Below are 22,394 nucleotides of genomic sequence, written 5' to 3'. Positions count from 1 at the left end.
CAGCAACTTTGTCCTTGTACAACCCAAGAGAAGACTACTTACAGGACAAGGCTGATAATATAGAGACTCTCCTCACAGAGGTGCTGGCAACCTTACAGGTAAGTTGAATATCAATAGTTTGAAAACACATGGTTTCTGCATAGCCAAAAAGAAGATAATACAGGATGAAAGAAAAAGGGGGGAAAAAAGCCTTAAAGAAATTAATCCTTGGTGAAGATGCCTTGGTGGGAAAAAAAAAAAAAAAAAAAAGGGTGAGGTAGACAGGCCAAATGGAAGAGTGAAAAATTGGTAATGCTAAATCATACACTGTGTATCCTTTCCCATCTTCACCTTACCAAGGCTAGCAAACATACCAGATGTCTAAGACCAGAAGAAGATCCTCCCCCTGCAAGGAAGCAGTGACCAACCCAGCAGTTTTGATGTAGAACTTTGGAATTATTTTAGATGTAGAATAGGCCAAACACCTCTAAGGATTCCAAACAGTTTGTTTGGTTTGGGAACCGTAAAAAGGTTAGCATAGAAACTAGGCATCTAAAGTTTTCTGGACATGAAAGCCAATAGATGTCCCCCATTCTGAGAAGTAGGGGTTCCCCAAGCCTGTGAAGAGGTCTTGGAACCAGTTTAAGCTGGCTTGGAGGGCCAAACCTTCTTACAAAAGAAATGTTTGTCTTAAGATTTGGCATTGAAGGACAGAAGAATAAAAAGAACCCTTTCGAACCTCAAGAACAGAAGCCTTACCAGTAGAGGCACAATCATGTTTATTCTGGGGGAAGAGGGTGAATACTCTTGCCTCTTGTGATCCTCTTGATGTACTTGTCCAAGGAGGGGACAAAAACTTTGGCCTTCAAAAAAGGTAACCGCTCAAAGCATTACTTGCATGGAAGCTCAGCTAACCAGCATTTAAGTCATAGAATCCCAAATATGTAGAGACAACTCATCCTGGAGATCTGGAAAAGCATAGCTCCCAAACCATTCACACAGTTGTGTAAGGTTGTAGGTAAAAAGATCTAACTTTGGATAGAAGCATCAGTAATGGCACTAAGATTTTGAATCGTGCTTCATTCAGACAGCAAGGGATTTATTTACTAAAGCTGGAGAGTCCAAAATCAGACTCCCTTCTGCATAGAAACCAATCAGCTTCTAACCTCAGCTTGTTCAATGAAGCTTTGGCAATGAAACCTGGAAGCTGATTGGTTTCTATGCAGAAGGGAGTGTCAGACTCTTGGGGGTTTATTTACTAAAGCTGGAGAGTCCAAAATCAGACTGCCATAGAAGCAACTGAAGGGTTGCACCGTAGATCCTGCCAAAGAAACTGCTTTAAAAGCTCCAAGCTTTTACCTACCAGGTCTCTGAGCACAGGTTTATCCTTCAATAGGGGGTCACAAGGGTCTTGTTAAGAGCAGAGAAATTATTCTAAAAAGAGAAGGAAGAAGCTTGCGTGGCCAATGGGCCAGCTAAATAGCTGAGAAAAACAAGGGAGTGGGAAAAGTCAAAGGAAAGGGAACTACCAACTCCAATGAAACTGAAAGCCAAGCCTGAGCTAGCAAATACATCTGCCCTCTTCCCTTCCCCTAATACCAGCTATGCTTGTAATACTGTCCACAGAGCGGTACTTACAACCTCTTGCAGAATTAGCAGGGTACAATGAATGCCTAGGTGCTAAGCACATGTAGGCTGCAGTAGCCCAGGTACTGCAAAAACAGCTGTAGTGATTTGCCCTCAGCAGAGGAAGAACCAGGAGACGTTTCTGATCCAAAGCCCCACCTGCAAAAATGAAGAGGCAGAACACAGAGCTGCAGTAACCCCACTGAGAATGAAGCAGAGCAGGCGCAGTATAACCTGGTTCACACAGGTGCAATTACGGTAATATGCACAAAGTTTTAAGTTAACCCCAGAACTTCCAGCTTGCTACTGTGACCAATAGACGAACGGGGTTCCAACAAAAGGGAACCCTGGGCTGAATATTTAAAGAGGTTCTGATCTGTACTACCCACAATCTAATGGATAGGATTAAAAAAGGATTAACCACCATCCAGGTTTTACTCTCCACGACTGGCCTACTACCCCCCAAAAGGGTCTTCGGAAACTGGGCTCTGCTCAACGTTTATACAGGCCAATGGGAGTACCAAACAAATGGAGTACAAAGCTTTTAATAAAATTAGTCCATAGCAGAACCTGACATATAAAGCAATCTGCAGCGAATTCCAAACTATGTGCAAGGATAGCACCCACAGCAGGATCCTGTGCATATCAGCAACATTACAGGCCGGTCCTGCTTCTTCAATCTATGGGAGACTGGGTACAATCCTCCAAAGATCAACAGAGAAGTCAACTGATCTGTAGCTTGCATGAGGAGTCGCATTGGCTATGGTGCAGCTGGCTGATAGAAGAATCATCATCCAGAGAAAGAGAAACCTTTGTATAGGAGGGTAAGCTTCTCTAAATAAAAAAATTAAAAACGGTTGTTAGCTGGAAGTGGGGAGACTATACAGGGGGATGTCTGTGCAGCTTCCTTTTTTGTCAGTGTCCAATCACCTGAAGGGAGTTGCATATAACCCATTCGTAATGTTTTACCACCTCCCGTCCGGCCGTTGTATATAAACGGCCAGACTGGGGCCTCCCCGCCCCCTGGGAGCGCGCAGAACCGCAATTCGGTGCCCGCTGTGTTCACCGGACAGTGGAACACCGATCGTCGGACGAGACCTCTGTACGAGATCCAGATCATGTGATCACGGATTGGCCAATCAGTGATCACATGCAGAGTAGTAAGCAAGATGTCACTTGTGACATCATTGCTTACTACATGTGAAATCTGTGAATGATCACAGAGGTCACATGGTACAAGGCTATTCACAACAGCCTTGTACCATGTGACAAGCTGTGACCAATCATAGCTCACACAGTAGTTCTCAATGGCTGCAAGAATGCCAGTGACAGTATGTAAAAAAAGAAAAGAAAAAAAAACAAATATAAAAATTTTTTTAAAAAAGGTTTAAAAATAATACATTTTTGGTTATAAACTAAATTTGGATTTTTTTTTTTACTAAAGATAAAAAAAAACAGAACAAATTTTGGCCAAGATTTGTGATGAAATATTTGCAAAATGTTATGTTATAACTTTTTGGACTTTATTTGCATAGCAAAAAAAATAAACATCCCAGTGGTGAATAAATGCCACCAAAATAAAGCTTTATCGGTCTAAAAAAAAAAAAAAAAAAAAAAAAAAAAAAAAGCTAAAAAATTCATATGGGTACAGTGTTGCATGACTGCGCAATTGTCATTCAAAGTGTGATATCACTGAAAGCTGAAAATTGGCCTGGATAGGAAGGGGGTAAAAGTGGTTAAAGAGCCTATGTCCTGTACTGTACGAGTAGGAAGATCCTTCATGGCAATTAGATGTGCCAGCTGAGTTGGCGGTACATGACAGTATCACAAAGTCCTCTTGATACAAAAAGAACATGCGGCACATCAAGAGTATCAGCTGCTAAAAACAGCATCCCTATCAGACACATTCCGCATGCAAGCTTCCTCCTTTAAGAGGTAGATATCCAGTAAAGTTACAATTCTATACACTACGAGCAATTTGTGCTGATGGTTGTGCATGATGCCGGAGAAAGTCTCAGTCATTACTTCACCTCATTGCTCTTGCCCAAGTTATGTTGGGTCAGCACAGCAGATGCGATTCCCAGCAATTCCATGCAAGTACACTGCATGGTGCAAGCTGCAATAGATTTTACAAATATTCTGCATGCTGCATTTTGGTACCATAGACCTGCCAAAAGGTTTCAGAAGTCTCAAGGTAAGGCAATGCATTTTAAAGTGTATGAGCCAAGATGGGCGTTTTCAATCATATCTGGCAAAAATGAATACACAGTGGTGATGCAGTGAGGCCTTTATGTCCAACACCTGATTTTCAAGGGATCGGTGTTACTTTCGGAGCCCTGAGATCCCCTTCTCTTTGGGATTCAAATCAAGGTCCTAAAATTTTAGCTTTTTTATAAACAGAAAAGTTCATTTGTAACTACTTACCCATTGACATAATGGCCTGGTTCAACTCATGGGGCTCCACTGACCCACTCCTGTCATGATCAAACGTGCAGAAGTTCTGTTTCCAGGCACTTAAAGCCGCCCACAGTTCTTTGAATTCATTGAAGCCCATTTTGCCTGTATGATCCCTCTGATTTGGAGTGGTTAAAGAAATTTAGAGAACTTTCCATGATCTTATCAGTAAACATGGACAGACATATAGGTTTAACTTATCTTGGTGCAAGATATTACATTTATTATTACAGGTACTTATATAGTTCTGTCAAATTTAGGCAGCCCTTTACATATAGATTGTACATTCACATCAGTCCCTAACCTGTACAAATTTAAGGTTCCAAACTCACATCCATATATATTCCACAGAATTCATAGACTGGCGCAGACAGATTTTGCGAGTGTCTCACGCGCGTTCTAATAGTGGCAGAACGTGCGTCAAATTCAGGTACCCAAAAAACAAAGATCCCTGTGCTCAAATCCCAACAGCTAGTGCATGCATTTATCCATCAGGTGCTAAAGGGGTGTAACCACATATTAACACTAGAAATTCTGAAGGACCCTCTGCACACTGCTATATACCCTTTTAAACTAGTAATGGCTGCAATCAGCAACTTATAGGGGAACTGCAACAGGCATTCTGACACTGGGGGGGGGGGGGAGACACAGACTACCTGCCACTGACACTAATACAGCAATCAATACTAATAAAAAGCACTGACAATGTATTAACGACACTGGGCAGGAAGGGGTTAACATCTGGGTGATCAAAGAGTTAACTGTGCTGTTTCACTATGTGTGCTTTACTGTGTAAGCACGCTGCTTTGTATTGCTCTGCTATGTGAGCATGTGTGTTGCTTACCTGGGGAAGAGATGGCACCAAGATGCAGTATGGGAAGAAGGCAAGCCAGAAGAGGCAGTGCGATGCTTTTGGCAATGTTCTGCTGGGAAACCTTGGGAACTGCCATTCATGTGGATGTTACTTTGACACATACTACCGTTGTGGCTGATCAAGTACACCCTTTCATGGAAACTGTATTCCCTGATGGCACTGACCTCTTTCAACAGGAAAATGCACCCTGCAAAAATGGTTTAAGAATGGTTTGATGAACTCCACAAGTTTGAGATGTTGACTTCAAATTTCTCCAGATCGCAGTCCAATGGAGCATCTGCAGGATGTGCTGGAAAAACAAGTCCAATCCATGGAAGCCCCACCATGCAACATACAGGACTTAAAGGATCTGCTACTGCTGGCTTAGTGTCAGATACCACAGCATACCTTCAGAGGTCTAGTGGTGTCCAGGCCTCGCTGTAAAAAGGAATTTGTGCCCAAGGAGAAAAACATGATTACGTTATCATTCTGTCATACTGTACAAGACATCTTTTCGTGGAAAGACTTTTTTTTTTTTTTCTCTCTCTTTTTCTTTATAAGGATACATCCAACATTGCAATCATAATACGGCATGTTTCCAGGCTGAAAGCTGTTGGAAGAAATAAAATGAAGATAAATACTGAATATAAAATCTATGTGGTTCAGTGTTCTATTTTTCACTACAAACAACATAAGTGTTAAAATACAGAACCCCCAAGAAGATGATGCTGAACTTTTGTATTTTTGCTCATGATCCTATAGCCCAGTCAGAAGACTACAGGATCTTCAGCCACCTGTACAATTCATTACCACATATAAAAAGACAACCCTTTAATGCTCATGGAACGCATTCATTATACCCTATTGGATAGGATGCACTTATTTGATAAAAAGTGGGAGTCATGGAGGGACTGTAGACATCTACTGCATGATTAATAACATTCCCAGTGAAAGTCATATGGCATATACTGTTGACAGATGTATCATTTAATCTACCTCATCATTTACACTTTTCATGTTTCTGCAATCTTAATTTTTCTCTCTTACATTAATATACTTCTCTGTATTGTACTATTCAAAAGTGCCTTGTTATTGTTGAACATTTTATTTGACAATATGCTGTTTTACAGTCAACTTTTATGCAATAAAATAGTTTGTAAACACAAAAAAAAAAAACAAAACACAGACAACCCTCCTGGCATTCTGTTAAACCAAGAAGACTTTCTCAAATAAGTCATCTGTGTAAGCTGAGCCCTTCCCTCCAATCAGCTGTCAGAGCTCTCCTCACTGAGCTCTGCAGTGTGTAATTTCAGCTTTCCACCCAGTTTTCTAAACTGACAAGCTTTATACATTCTGGACTTTATAAGTTGTAGCTGTGTCTGCATTCTTCTCTTTTCAACAGCCATTCAAAGAAGTATTTGTTGCATCTCTGTATCATGGGAGGCCAGTCATTTCACAGGTTATATGTAAGGGTTTACATTCACTTGACCTCTGCCCTATAGCAGATTTACTGCTACAGGGCGGACATTCTGTGCAAAACCACGTGCAGTTGCAAGAAAAAGTATGTGAACCCCTTGGGATTACATGGAGTTTTGCATGAATTGGGCATAAAATGTGCTCTGAACGTCATCTAAAGTCACAACAATAGAAGAACACAGTCTGCTGAACATAATACTACACAAACAGATGTTGCCATGGTTTAATTGCACATAACATGTAAACATTCACAGTGCAGGGAGGAAAAAGTATGTGAACCTTTGGACTTAATAACTGGTTGACCCTCCTTTGGCAGCAATAACCTCAACCAAAAGTTTCCTGTAGTTGCAGATCAGACCTGCACAACGATCTGGAGTAATTTTGGACCACTCCTCCTCACAAAACGGTTTCAGTGTAGCAATATTCTTGGGATGTCTGGTGTGAATCGCTCTCTTAAGGTCATGCCACAGCATTTCAATTGGGTTGAGGTCAGGACTCTGACTGGGCCACTCCAGAAGGCGTATTCTGTGCTGTTGCAGCCATTGTTTTGTTGAATTACTTGTATGCTTTGGGTCATTGTCCTGTTGCATCACCCATCCTCTGCGGAGCTTCAGTTGGTGGACAGATGGTCGAACGTTTTCCTGCAAAATGTCTTGATAAACTCTGGAATTCATTTTCCCATCAATGACAACAATCCGTTCAGGCTCTGAGGCAGCAAAGCAGCCCCAAACCATGATGCTCCCTCAGCCATGTTTTACAGTGGGGATGAGGTTTTGATGTTGGTGTGCTGTGCCTTCTTTTCTCCACACATAGTGTTGTGTGTTCTTCCCAAACAACTCAATCTTGGTTTCATCTGTCCACAGTATATTTTGCCAGTAGTGCTGTGGAACATCCAGGTGCTCTTTTGCAAACTTCAAACGTGCTGCAATATTCTTTTTGGACAGCAATGGCTTCCTCCGTGGTGTCCTCCCATGTACTCCATTCTTGTTTAATGTTTTCCTTATTGTAGATGTGTCAACAAAAATGTTAGCATGTGCCAGAGATTTCTGTAGGTCTTTAGCTGACACTCTGGGATTCTTCTTTACCTCATGCAGCATTCTGTGCTGTGCTCTTGCAGTCATTTTTACAAGACGAACACGCCTAGGGAGAGTAGCAACAGTGCTAAACTTTCTCCATTTGTAGACAGTCTGTCTTACCGTGGACGCATGAACATCAAGGCTTTTGGAGATACTTTTGTAACCCTTTCCAGCTTCATGCAAGTCAACAATTCTTGATCGTAGGTCTTCTGAGAGCACTTTTCTGCGAGGCATGGTTCACATCAGACAGTGCTTCTTGAAACCAGTAAACCCAAAACAGGTGTGTGTTTTTAAGAGCAGGACAGCAACACATCCAATATCATCACACTGATTGATTAGCTCTGGGAGAAGTCATTAAGCTAGGGCCTCACATACTTTTTCCTCCCTGCACTGTGAATGTTTACATGTTATGTGCAATTAAACCATGGCAACATCTAATGTTTGTGTAGTATTATGTTCAGCAGACTGTTCTTCTATTGTTGTGACTTAGAGGAAGTTCAGAGCACATTTTATGCCCAATTCACGCAAAACTCCACGTAATCCCAAGTGGTTCACATACTTTTTCTTGCAACTGTAAATAAACGTCATTTTGCATTTCCGCCATGGGGGGGGGGGGGGGTGTGGGGGCGGGGTGCTTACCTGCCTCTGGAGCACCAGTTCTGCTGTGACTGGACACAGCAGAAGTCAATCAACAGATGCTGGCCAAGAGAGGAGTGCTGACAGAGAGGACACTGACATAATTACAGCTCTGATTATGTAAACATAGCAGAGCTGTTTTAGGTCAATGACGATCTGCTGGGTTTTATTCAGGGAATAAAATCTAGCAGATTGCCTAGTAAAAACAGTACACCAATAAAAAAAAAAAAAAAAAAAAAAAAAGAAAGGCTAGGCACACAATTGACCCCTTCCCAGCCAGTGTCATTAATACAGCAAGTGTATATTTTTTAGCAATGATCACTATTCGTTGCACTGGTCCCTACAAAGTGCCAGTTAGTGTCAGACTGTGTGCGGCAATATTGCAGTCCCACTATAGTTTGCTTACTAGTATAAAAAAAACAAACAAAAAACAAACAGTATATACCCCCATTTGTAGATGCTATAGCTTTTACGCAAAGCAATAAATATACACTTATTGGGATTTTTTGGGAAAATATGTATCAGAATACATTTTGGCTTAAATTTATGAAGAAATCAGACTTTTTTTTTTTTTAAATCAGATAAGTTTTGTAGCAGGAAGTAAAAATATATTTTTAATAAATAAATGTTGGCATTTTTGCATTAACAAAAAACAAAAAAAAAACCAGCTCTGTGCTCAAAAAAAAAAACAAAATTTCATTAGGTACAGCACTGCTTGACTTTGCAATTGTCAGTTAAAGAAACGCAGAGACGTACTGCAAAACTCGCCCAGTCAGGAAAGGGGGGGGGGGGGTAAATCTTCTGGAGGGCAAGTGGTTAAAGCCCCTCAGGTTTTATTTACACTGTACTTTTTTAGAGAAATTTCACTTTATTTTCTGAAAACAAAAAAAGGAAAGGAAGTCATTTCAAAGTAAAGAGCAATTCCCCTTGTAGAGCGTTGTGAATGGGAAAGCTTTCCTCTCTATCCATATTCTGGTGACAAGGAAATAAAAAGAAAAAATCATTCATATACAGCAGAATACAATCTCTCACTATAGTGGTCTTTTCATGGCTTCTGGTTACAAACCCCACAGCTAGAGAGATCACTGGTTGACCAGACCAAAGCATGTATAAAGCATCTCCTGTATGGAGAAACCAATCGCTGATGATACATCTATTCCCTGATCTCATCTCAAGCTCTCTAAAATAGAAAACACTCACACCTTTACCCTATAGAGATAAACCTTGTCCAGGAATGACCCAGGCACTCTCCAACTATTAATATTTAACCAGGCGCACTGCTCTAGATTTGCCAATGACAATTCATAAATGACTGTTAGGACTATATTAACACCAATATCTAAAAATCAATACACATTTGTGTGCAATTACTTGAACAATAGCTGTCCTAAAGAGTTCATGAGAGAAGTCTTTGAAATAAAAGCCATTAAGGCTTTAGCAATGTACTGGCAGCAAAGCCAGAAAAATCTCCAGAGAAACATTTTTTCCATTACACAAAGCAGGAAAGTATAACTTTAAAAAAAAAGATTTTTTTAAATTAATATATATATATATATATATATATATATATATATATATATATATATATATATATATATACACACATATACACACACACATATACATATATATATATATATATATATATATATATATATATATATATATATATATATATATACATACATACATATATATACATACATACACACACACACACACACACACATACATACACACACACACACACAAAAAAGGGAGGGGCAAACCTTTAATATATATATAAAACACACACACACACACACACACACACACACACACACACTAAATCTCTCTGAACCAAACCTATTTCAAGGAACGCTAAACCTTCAATTTTTTTTCCCCTTTTAGGGCCAGTTCAAACCAGCATATTCCTGTGTGATTTCACTGCATGCACTACAAGAAACACACTGCAACCAGATCATATGGTATTTATGTACCATGTGATCCGATGCAGACAAAAACGCACTGCTTTTGCGACGTCATTAGCATTGCATCTACACACTGCAGATCACAAGGGCAGTGCATTCTGAACATGCTGTGGGAAACATACATGGAATGCAGGTTTCATACATCATGTGCTTGTGCGAACAGACCCATACTGAGTGCACAGCTTCTTTATCCTTTAATCCTTGCATATGTTCCAGTTTGAGCCGTTAAGGGTGGCTCCTTTCTCTTGCCGCTTCCTATGGGGCCAACCATGCACTGTGTAAATCAATAGAAAAACACAGCCCCATAGCTCAGGATGGCAAAGAACTCACCTGCTTCTCCCTCCTCCTCCAAGCCAACAGATCAAATCCAGACAGCACTGTCATGGATAACGCTTTCCTGTGAAAACCGGAAATTCCAGGAAGAAGTACTGAAAGTAGGAGTGATATATATCTATATACATATATCCTGTAGGGACGCATAGAGTTCAGCGGCAGAAACCACTGTGCACATTGGGGGGACACAGGGGATCGACACTTACAGAAGCATCTACTTCTTCACAAACATCTGCAGGAGGATTTCTCATCAACAGACACGTGCAGCCACACAGAACAGCATTTGTTCTTACACATTGAGAAACACAGAAGTCTTTGCCCCCCCCCCCCAGTAGCCCCTTTCAAAAGCAAGGGAAAGGCTCTCCTTGGACAGAAGTCACCAGAAGTGTTCCTATTGGAATATATTCTCATTTCTGTTCAGGTGGCAACTCAATATTTTGGATTTTCTCCTATTTTCTGTCTAAGGGCTCGTTCACACTTGACTGTTTTACCAACTCTTGCCAAACGCACCTAGAGATTGGCAAGCGTTGGTCCAGCGTTTGCGGAGCAGTTCAGCGGCGGTTGCTAGGTGTTTGCCGAGCGTTAAAAACACCCCACAAACGCCTATAATGAAGTTTGAATGGTGTTACCGCTCCGCAAAAGCACCGCAACCGCACCGCAAACACCGGCCGGGCATTTGCGGAGTGGCACCATAGACTAGAATAGGAGGCTTCAACGCCTCCTGACTTGACCAGAGGCGTCCGTTTTGCCACGCTCTAACGCTCCCGTTAGAACAGCACTACGTGCTGCAATGTGCAGAATTGTCCGAGGCGTTTGGGAAGCGGTAAAAAACACTTCCCAAATACCTTTCTGCCGCCTGCACACACTAGTGTGAATGTAGCCTTAGTGACAATAGCCACAGGACAAAGGCTGAATCTTCCCCAGCAGGGACAGACCACAATAAATCTGATAGCAGTTCTAACACCTCCTTATACTGTCCAAACATAAAATAAAATGTTGGCTTCAGATTTGCTTCAATAAGTGGTAGACATTGGATGCACAAAACAAAAATTTTTTTTAGAGAAATACACAGGGTGTGTATCGCTCTGAACTATTCCTCCACTGCTGCTTTTTTGTAAATTTAGGTTTTCTATTAGAATCAAAGTTTTAGTGTAATTTTAAACAGGACAAATGATGTAATAAAATATATACACTGCTCTAAAAAATTAATGGAACTTTTTAATCTGAGTATAGCATCAAATCAAATAAACGTCTGGGATATTGATCTGGTCAGTTAAGTAGCAGAGGGGGTTGTTCATTTCATTAATGCCAAAGCAGCTGCAACTGATTAACAGGTGCACTAGATGGGCAACGAGATGATCCCCAAAACAGGAATGGTTTTACAGGTGGAGCCCACTGACTTCTTCCCCTACTCATCTTTTCTGACTGTTTTTCACTAGTTTTGCTATGGTCAGTGTCACTACTGGTAGCATGAGGCGATACCTGGACCCTACAGAAGTTACACAGGCAGTCCAACTCCTCCAAGATGGCACATCAATACGTGCCATTGCCAGAAAGTTTACTGCGTCTCCCAGCACAGTCTCTAGAGCATGGAGCAGATTCCAGGAGACAGGCAGTTACTCTAGGAGCGATGGACAGGGCCGTAGAAGGTCCTTAACCCATCAGGACAGGAATCTGCTCCTTTGTGCAAGGAGGAACAGGATGAGCACTGCCAGAGCCCTACAAAATGACCTCCAGCAGGTCACTGGTGTGAATGTCTCTGTCCAAACTATCAGAAACAGACTTCATGAGGGTAGCCTGAGGGTCCAACGTCCTCTAGTAGGCCCTGTGCTCACTGCCCGGCACCAGAGAGCTCAATTGGCATTTGCCATTAAAAACCAGAATTGGCAGGTCCACCACTGGTGCCCTGTGCTTTTCAGAAATGAGAGCCATGGAGAATGTTATGCTGTCTGTAACATCGTTCAGCATAATATTTTGGTGGTGGGTCAGTGATGGTCTGGGGTGGGGCATATCCATGGAGGGACGCACAGACCTCTGCAGGCTAGACAATGGTACCCTGACTGCCACTAGGTATTGGGATGAAATCCTTGGACCCATTGTCAGACCCTACGCTGGTGCAGTGGGTCCTGGGTTCCTCCTGGTGCATGACAATACCTGGCCTCATGTGGTGAGAGTATGCAGGCAGTTCCTGGAGGGTGAAGGAATTGATACCATTAAATGGGCTCCACACTTGCCTGACCTAAATCCAATAGAACACCTCTGGAATATCATGTTTCGGTCGATCCAACACCATCAGGTTGCACCTCAGACTGTAGGAGCTCAGTGATGCCCTGCTCCAGATCTGGGAGGAAATATCCCATGACACCATCCGTCGTCTCATTAGGCATGCATACAAGCATGTGGGGGCCATACAAACTACTGAGTACCATTCTGAATTGCTGCAATGAAATTTCAGCAAAATGGACTAGCCTGCTACATCATTTTTACACTTTGATTTTCGGGGTGTCTGAATTCAGTCCTCTATAGGTTGAAAATTTTCATTTCCATCAAACGATGGGGCATCCTTATGTTCCTAACACATTAGTCAGTCCATATCAGTATAGATATCCAGCATGATATTTTTCCCCATTGAGATCTGATGTGTTTTCAAAGTGTTCCTTTAATTTTTTTGAGCAGTGCACTTTCCGGTATTTTTTTTTTTTGCCATCTATATCTCATTAGGGAGATTTCGCTTCACTTCCTGTCCTGTAGACTCAATAGGAAGTGAGAGAATATCTTTCTAATGTGGGGGAAATCCTCTCTTAGTTATCACCAAACAAGGTGTTCCCTATAGGAAGATTTTCTCTCTAGCCATAAAAGTAAAGTTATAGCTGAATAAAAAGGCTTGCAGCATGAATGTTACTATGGTCCATAGGGAGTGGAAAGATGGCGCTGAAGATGTTACAAGAAAATCAGTGGAATTCATACAAGTATTATAAAAATTCTTGAATTCTGTTGACCCTTTGTGTGACAGATTCCTGTACTTTTCAGGAGCAGGTACAGGAAAATCTCCCATGTAGGTGGAGAAGGGGGGTGGGAGGTTAGCTAGACATCCATCCTCCATGCACGTTCAGCTGTTCACAATAGAAAAAGCTGGATGGGAGGGGTTTTTTTTTTTAACCATTTCAATACCGGGCAATTTTCCCCCTTCCTGCCCAGGCCATTTTGCAGGTTTCAGCGCTCTCACTTTGAATGACAATTGCGCGGTCATACAACATTGTACCCAAACTAAAATTTTATCATCATTTTCTTCACACAACTAGAGCTTTCTTTTGGTGGTATTTAATCATCGCTGGGGTTTTTATTTTTTGCTAAACAAAAAAGGACCAAAAATTAAAAAAAAAAAACAAAAAAAAAAACAAAAAAAAAAAACACACGTTTGTAAAGTTTGCAAATAAATAATTGTTCTTCATAAATTTAGGCCGAGATGTATTCTACTACATGTCTTTGGTGAAAATAAGCCAAATTAGGATGTATTATTTAGTTTTTAGGAAAGTTATAGAGTTCACAAACTATGGTATAGATCTGAAAATTGATCAATCCTGAAGTACTGACAGCCAATCTAATTTCTTGAGGTCCAAGAATGTCAGAACAGTACAGATATCCCCCAAATGACCCCTTTTTGCAGAGTCGACAGTCCGACGTACTTCATAAGAGGCATGGCGAGTTTTTTGAAGTTGTTTTTTTTGTCATAATTTTTTGGAAAATGAAAAAAAAAAAAATGCAAAAAATTATTTTCACTATTTTTTTTTTACATAATGTCACCAGTGCAGTACAGCGTCATCATATAACTGGCATGGCGGTGAACAGGGACACTGACTGGTGACAGTATGAAAAAATATATTTTTTTTATTACATTTTTTTTTTTTTAAGATTTTTTTTCATATTTCACTGTCCAAAGTAGTACAATGTTACAATAGTAACATTGTACTACTTTGTGTAAAAAAAAAAAAAAATCACTTCCCCAATCTGCTTATGACATCGATTCATTCAGGGTTTTTTTTTTGTGCTTAGCTGTGATTTGGCCACAGCTAATCACATGACATGTGCATGTGATCACTGACCATTCACAGCTAGACACTAGTATACAATGGATGGCAAGAATGAAGCCATCCATTGTATACAACTGTCATGTGACCTGCTGTGATTGGTCACAGCAGGTCACATGGTACCAGCATTGGGGGCCGGTACTCAGATCTGTCATCGGCCGTGTCCGAGGTACACGGCCGGTGACAGATCGCGCTGCTGCGTGGCTCTGCAAGCGCGAAAACTGTGCATGTGCGGGAGGGCGCCAAATGGCGTCCACCCGGACATCTAGAGCGTTTTCCCGGCCGCCATTCGGCTATTGGCCGGGAGGGAAGTGGTTAAAGGCACTACAGAAAAAAAAAAATAAAAAATTTTGGGAATACATCAGTTTTATTGTACAATAATTACCAAAAGGAATCAAATACATCAGATACAGGCAGTAAAATATGACTGTCCTCAAACTCATCAGTCCACCTTTATTCATCTTCAGGAGGTTGAATGTGATATTTTACCATGTGTATCTGATGTAACTGGAACCTTTGGTCTCCTTTTTAAAATTATTGCACAATAAAAAGTATATTTTTTATTAAAAAAAAAAAAACAAAAAAAAAAAACCAACTTTTTTTGTACTGCCTAAAAAAAAAAAAAAAAATCTCATCAATCTTTAGCTTTCTGTTACACCTAGTTTAGGGATGTGGCACTTGTATAGGCAAAGAGTGCGGGGTGTGCAGCGGATCGAGTCAAAGCAACAGCCAAATTCAGCTTGCAGCCTGAGATTCCTTGGCCAATAGCCAGGGGTGGACAGACAACTCATGAGGTCCCTGAGCAATAGGAGATCTTGGGGGCCCCCTGTCTCCCCACACACACACATCACACCCAGACAAAAAAGGGAAATAACTGGAACCAATCTTTTGTGGATCTCACTGCAGCAGCAAGAGATGTCAGCTTTATGACAGCCACAAAGGATCGGTTTCAGTTAGTTCCCCCACCCACTGCACTGATCACCTGCTATCCACACACATCCTCCCCTGTTGAGCAGGGGCAGGGGCAGGGTGTGTGTGTGGAGGGTTTGGTTACTGCAAGGGCCAAGGGGTGCGCATGTGAAAAGAAAGAACGCAGCACAGTGGCTAAGTGGTTAGCGTTTCTGCCTAGCAGCACTAGGGTTGTTGGTTCAATTCCCAGCCAGAGCACCACCCGTCTGGAGTTTGCATGTTCTCCCTGTGCCTGCATCGGTTTCCTCCAGGTACTCCAGTTTCCTCCCACACTACAAAGATTAGTATATCTGCTATAGGGCGGTCGGGAAGCGGTTAAGATACATTAATAATTTAGTTTATTCAGCATGAAATGGAGCTTCGTTATGTAGCACGAGGCGGTATATTCTGCAATATTTACATTTTTGGTAAACTCATTCAATGAATCCAAGATGAGAACATGCACTGCATTGATGCATTCACACAATTCACAGTAACCATGAGAAAAAAACATGAAATAAAAGAATCTGAGTTCTCCAGCTATGTGTGATTAACCTACTAACCTAAAAGCTGTTCTGATATTGCTGTTTTACTAACCTGAAAGAATCTTTTTAATATTTTGCAAACCAAATGAAGGTTTGCTTTTTAGAATAATAAGCTAACTACCAGCAAGAATGAGTCGGATTCTTTACATTTAAAGAGCACCTGTTATTTTAGATCCATCACAGCAGCACCTATTAGCGGGCCTGATTAAAGCGTGCACCTGGACTCATCTCGTCTTGCACATGCTCAGAAACGCGTCGCATTTTGATGATGTCAGACGCCCCATGTGCTGATCCCGGACATCTTGGAGACTCTGCTAGGCTCCACCATCCATGCTGCATATGCATAGCACCATCTGCTGGCAGACACCTTGGAGATTCCACCAGGCTTACCATCCATGTTGCACATGCACAGCACCATCTGCTGACGGACTCAATCGATCTCCTCTCTGGATCAGAAACACAACATCATCTGGCTACAGACGTGTCACCCTCTTACCCATGAGCCTGTTTTTATATTCTAAGATGTGAGTTACCACTTCTCTATTAAATACCTTCACAGTAAATACTTAGAGGCTCTGTGTTTCTTTTTATCCACTCACCTCCTGCTGTCACATCCCTCACCTTGTTGTGTCACTGCCGCATCACCAGCCGTCCCACTAAAAGTGAATGGGACTGTCGGTGAGTCAACAGCGGGTCAGAGGAGCCGCTGTGGGACACAGATGACAGTTGCTCTTTAAAAATTATGGATTTCAAATCGAGCCTTTTCACTAATGATTTAAATCAAGTTGGTAGGTTAATTGGCTCCTGTCTAAATTGGCCCTAGTATGTGTATGTATGAATGTGAGGAGTTAGGGACCTTAGATTGTACACCCTTTGAGAGTCAGGGACTGATGTGAATGTAATATATTTTATGGAAAGTGCTGCATAAAATAACGGCGCAATACAAGTACCTGTAATAAATAATAATGTGGGGCGCTTGTCTGCCATGAACTGTGGGTGTGGCCAAAAATGTTGACAGGAGGGGCTTATGGGGCATAGTTAAACAAAACCCAGACTTATCTGTATAAATGTGATTTGATTGCTGTGCCACAAATGAGTCCCACAGGCACATATCAAACTCGGCACAAAGAATATCAGGAATGGTCCCTTAACTACTTGCCCTCCAGAGGATTTACCCTCCTTCCTGACCAGGCCATTTTTTGCGTTACGGTGCTGTTACTTTTAACTGACAATTGCGCAGTCATGCAACACTGCAGCCAAATGAAATTTACATCTTTTTCCCATGGAGAGCTTTTTTTCAAGTGGTATTTGATTGCCTGTGCTTTATTTTTTGCATAAAAAAAAAAAAAAAAATTTATATTTTTGACTTTTTGCTATTAAACATGTCCAATAAAAAATTGGGAAAAAAAATCAAAAAATTTAGTCTTTTTTTAGGCCAAAAATGTATACTACATCTTTGCTAAAAACAAAAAATCCCAATATGTGTAAATTAATTGGTTTATAGCATTTGCAAAATGGCAACACACACACACACGGTTTTTTTTAATTTTTACTAGTAATGGCGGCGATCAGCAACTTATAGCTGGACTGTAGCGGGCATTCTGACACTGGGGGGGACTGTCACTGACATCCCCAGTGACACTAATAGTGATCAGTGCTAACAAGTAGTGTGATCAAAGGGTTAACAGTGTGCTCTTTTACTGTAAGATGTGTGTTCGTGCTTCACAGTAAGCACACTGCTTTGTATGGCTGTGAAGAGCCATGCAAAGCAGTGTACAGGAGCTGACGGAGAGAACTGTATTGTTTACTTGCAGTTCTCTTCATCAGTAATGCTTCACGATCACCGGCGAGTAATCACCATCCGAGACCCAGTGATTGACAGCCGAGGCCAGAGGCGCGGGTAGGGCACGTGCATGCCCCCTCTCCGGAAATGAAAAATCACGTGATTTTGCACACCCCTGCCACCCTCTATATCTGCTATAGGGCAGCGGGAAAGCAGTTTAGAACAATGATATATACATTTAGTAGAGGGACTGAAGAAAATAAAAAGGACAGAGGGGTTTGTTTACAGAACAGAGGCTGTCCCTATTAATCAGGGACCTGGAGGATGACATACGCAGTAGTAGGTGGAGAGGGACTGGTCTCTCTATCAAGGACCCTAAATACTGTGATAAGCTGTATATACAGTGGGTGAGCGGGTTCACGCAGCCAGTGTTGTCCTGTGTCTTAGGGTAGCGCACACACAGGCAGTAGAAGTGTACAAACACAGACGTATGAACAACCTCAACCCTCTCCTTCCTCTTGGGAACTTGTTTATGGTCCCCTCACTTCCCCTCCCAGCCTGTTAGGATTCTTCCAGCATGGCCACAGAGCAGACCAAGCAGGCAGGTTAGGGAGGTGGAGAAAGTTTATGACAAGGAACAAAGCAGCACACTGTGTACACAATGCTGGCTTCATACATCTCAACAGACAGTGCGCTGTTCCCCGATCACTCCTTTTGACAATCCAATGTGTCCTCTATGGAAGGAGCAGAGGCTCGGGGTTCCCCCCCTTCAAGACACTCACTGTGTAATCAGGACTCCGCAGGGGATTTAAATGCTCTGCTGTGAAGGGTCAGGTGAAGAGTAGAGTCCCTGGAAGGTGACTGAGTAGACACTCCAGCCTGGTTCTGTGGGATGCCACAAATGAGGCCCCCTACTGACCTCGGGCACTGCCCAAATGGTCAGTCCACCCCTGCCAACAGCTGAAAGTGAACAAAGCAATGGAGATGCTAGTGCCATTGTCCATACACGACCATCGCCACTGGACAATGTCACCCACACACCCGCCCTTTATTTTCAGCTGTCATGTGGGGAATCTCCCAGCCGGCAGCTAAATGGGACAGGGATGAGACATCAGTTGCTAGGAAGCGGGTGTGATAACCAGGGAGCCCGAATCCAGAAGCTGTCATATTCACGACAGCTTCCCAGCACTGGCATCTATCCATACACCAACTGATTACGGCCAGTTTGCTTATCTGTGAACCAGCACTAACTCTTTTGGAATCTATTGCAGCCATAACGACATACTAAAACTGACAATAGTAAGAACTACCTGAATCTGTCGCACGTGTCAGAAAGCTTCGCAAAACTGTTGCAAGGTTTACTTTGATTAGGTGCTGGCTATTTTAAAAGGGACCATACCCTCAAAAAATGTGTAGCATCATCTGTATTCAATCCCCCCCAATATATGAAAGAACAAGTACCTAAAAAACACACGCCTTTAAATTTTATTTTAGATAAGTTCACCTTTTCTAACACATTCCACCCATATTTGGTATGTAACAAGTTACAGCTGCCCCTGCGTTCAAACCCCCCCCCCCCCACCACCACTTCAGGTCCCCGGTGTGACAGCAGACTGGGATCTTCTTAGTTTTTGCCACAAAAAACACACACGTCCACCCGGCACATCACTCATTCACAGTATTTTGCGAATAGGAACCTACTGACAGCCTTTGCGGCTGTTGGTTGTAGTTCTCAATGAACTACCAAGGTGCTGTTGAGCACTATGGTAGTTCATTCAGGCTTCCTGTCGGTGTGTAACTGACTGCTCGCACAAGCACAGCTCACAGAGCCTGCATAGCACCCATGATCTACTGATTGTGGGTGCAATGCTTTGCAGGCGCCCAATAAAATAAATGCACAATTTTACATGCAAAAAGATGTGCATTTTTTTTTTTTTTTTTTTAAAAAAAGGTAAAAACAAAAACACAAAACCAAAACACAAAAACCAAAAAAAAAAAAAACCAAAAAACTTATCCTTTAATAGTCATCTGATTACGCAAAGCACTTTCGCATCTGATTCATAAACTACAATGCAATCTCAGAAAAGTAGAAAACCTGTTTTTTTATTTGTTAATACAGCAGCTTCTAACCGCTTTTTCTGCTACCTACCAGTCCTTACTGGGATTATGACCTACAATGTGCTTTGTACATGTGCCCAGTGCTGCAAACACAGCCAAAGATGTTGCTGACTTACGTGTATAGGTCCCATGGACTCCAGCCTGTGTTAAACATCTCTGCAGTTCTTCAGCATCTACTTCACCATCCTGCAGAACAGCACAATGTATTTACTATTTTAACATTCAAAACCAGACACCTTTAACAACGACATAAGAAGGCAAGCTTTGCATATGAAATAGCCATTTTAGCAAGTACAGCAGAATGCATCAGAGCAGCTGTGGATTTTGGAACCCTGTAAACTCATCTGCACATTTTTCCTGAAGGTGGGCACACAAAGGGCAGCCGTTTTGAAAAGGCAGACATGGGTTTGTTCAGGCTGAGCAGTCCTGAACCATGCAAAAAATATTAGATTTAGGTAAAAGCTGACCCTGCAATCAAAAGATTGAATACCCTCCTCTCTGGCAGTCTTCTTCGCTCCGATCAGCATGGCAGCCTCCATCAGTCTCTTCAGTATTGGACACTTCTGGCAGGGTTAATGGTTTGTGACCTCTGCCATGTGCTATGGTTCCATATCTCAACCCCTATGCCACTACAGGACACAGCAGTGATGCAGGGGTTGGAGGATGGATCCATAGCACGCATACAAGCACCTGACCCAGGAGGAATCTGATGGAGGCTGCAACTCTGGAACAGAACAAAGATAGGAGACAAGAGCCACCAGATTACCTCACCTATTGCAGGTATTCTTCAGTGTATATATACTCCATATTGACAGAAGCCAGTGCTGTAGGTGGGCATGAAAGGGGCCTATAACACGCTAGTGATGTACCACATAGGATGGGGGTGGGGCAAGACACTGTTATGCAACGCTGTACCCAAATTAAACTTACATTTTTTACCCCCACAAAAATAGTGCTTTCTTTTTGTGGTAGTTTATCGCCACTGGGATTTTTCATTTTAATATACACGATGAAAAAAATAAAAAATGTAATATTTTTTACTTTCTGCAATACATCAAAAAAAAAAAAAAAAAAAAAAAAAAAAAGTGTAATTTCTTCATACCTGTCAGTATATCTGCTTGCCCATTCGGGATGTACGGGCAAGCAGATATACTGACATGAAGATTCAATGAACTACAACAGCGCTCCACAATCCATATGTGGTTAAGCTGTAACAGAAAACTGTTGAATTTTTATGTACTGAAAAAAATATGCAATATAAAAAATTCCCCAAAAAAAAAAAAAAAAAAATAGGATTGTTGGGCCATTTCTGCATTTAGGTTACCAAGTCAATGCCCAAAGTCAGGACTCCTACTCCTATTTGTGCCTGGTAAGCAATCCAGATGACTAGCATTTCACGAGGTCACTGGTACCAGTCCTGGCAAATCTTTAAATGTAAAAGTTCCCTTTACTGTAGTTGTGTCCAGTATGTAGCGAGAGAAACAATATACTAAATCAGAGGAAACAAAGCCATGAAAAAAAAAAGAAAAAAAAAAAAAAAAAAAAAAAAAAAAAAAGAAGATAAAGCTCATTTGTAAACCTTTTACATACGCTGGTTTATTTTTCAGAAAGGGAACTTCCTAGTCAACACCAGATATACTGGTTTGTACAATGGAACAAACTGTGCACGTGACAAAAGAAAGGACATCATGAAACAGGAACTTAAAAGTGATTCTAAAGGTTAACTTTTTATTTTTATGTAAAATAACATGTCTATACTTACCTGCAGTGTTCAGTGGTTTTGCACAGAGCAGCCTGGATCCTCCTCTTCTCGGGTCCCCCCGCAGGCTCTCCCTGTCTGTCGGGTGCCCCCACAGCAAACAGCTTGCTATAGGGGCGCCCTCTGCGCAGTGTGTCCATTGAGGATGCAGAGACCCAGGACAGCCAAAGCGGTCACTCACATCGCTTGATCACGATGAGGCTCAGGTAAGCATTGAGGGGGCTGGGGGCACTGCTGCACACAGGTTTTTATTTAAATTTAATGCATGGAATGGATGAAGGTAAAGAACCTTTAGCCTTTACAAATCCCTTTAACAGGCAAAACCTTTTTTTTTTTTCTTTTTATTTGGATAGGGTTGTGAAGGGTTAGAACAACTGTCACACTAATTGCCGTCAGTGTCCCTGTTTGGTGATCAGGTAAGTTGGAGAGAGTGAAGTTCCCCAATTCACTGTAAATTAAATTGATAAGGCTGTTTCCGCACTGGTCCGTTTTTCTTCAGCGTTCGTGTTGGAACAAGGTGTAGAAAAATGCGTGACCATGTATTCCTATGGAACTCTTCCTATGAACACTGATCTGTTGCAGGTCTGGTGCAGTTTTTAAAATACATTTGCATTTTTGCTATAAATCAATCCCAAACTTTGGAGTCAACACCAGAACAGGATGAAAGAAGAAAAAAAACAAACAAAAAACAAAAAACAAAAAAAAAAAAAAAAAAAAACTTTCAATGGGGACGCCTGTTCCTGCGACAAC

At 41.7% G+C, this 22,394-nt stretch overlaps 1 protein-coding gene across 1 annotated transcript in view; it reads right to left on the bottom strand.

The window, feature by feature from the left end:
* The window catches only part of GCA (grancalcin), a 63,050-nt gene that overhangs the window by 7,043 nt on the left and 33,613 nt on the right, over positions 1-22,394 (bottom strand). Inside the window, exons 3-5 of the mRNA XM_089660073.1 lie at positions 20,002-20,071; positions 5,479-5,522; positions 4,030-4,177 (exon numbers count right to left, since the gene is read on the bottom strand). Coding sequence (XP_089516199.1) covers positions 4,030-4,177; positions 5,479-5,522; positions 20,002-20,071 — 262 coding nt within the window. The remainder of the gene's footprint in view (positions 1-4,029; positions 4,178-5,478; positions 5,523-20,001; positions 20,072-22,394) is intronic.

This window comes from Staurois parvus, unplaced genomic scaffold (assembly GCF_062004578.1).
Source record: "Staurois parvus isolate SC_StPar_1 unplaced genomic scaffold, SC_StPar_1.0 ptg000031l, whole genome shotgun sequence".
NCBI lineage: Eukaryota > Metazoa > Chordata > Amphibia > Anura > Ranidae > Staurois > Staurois parvus.
This window is presented reverse-complemented; position numbering and strand designations above follow the sequence as displayed.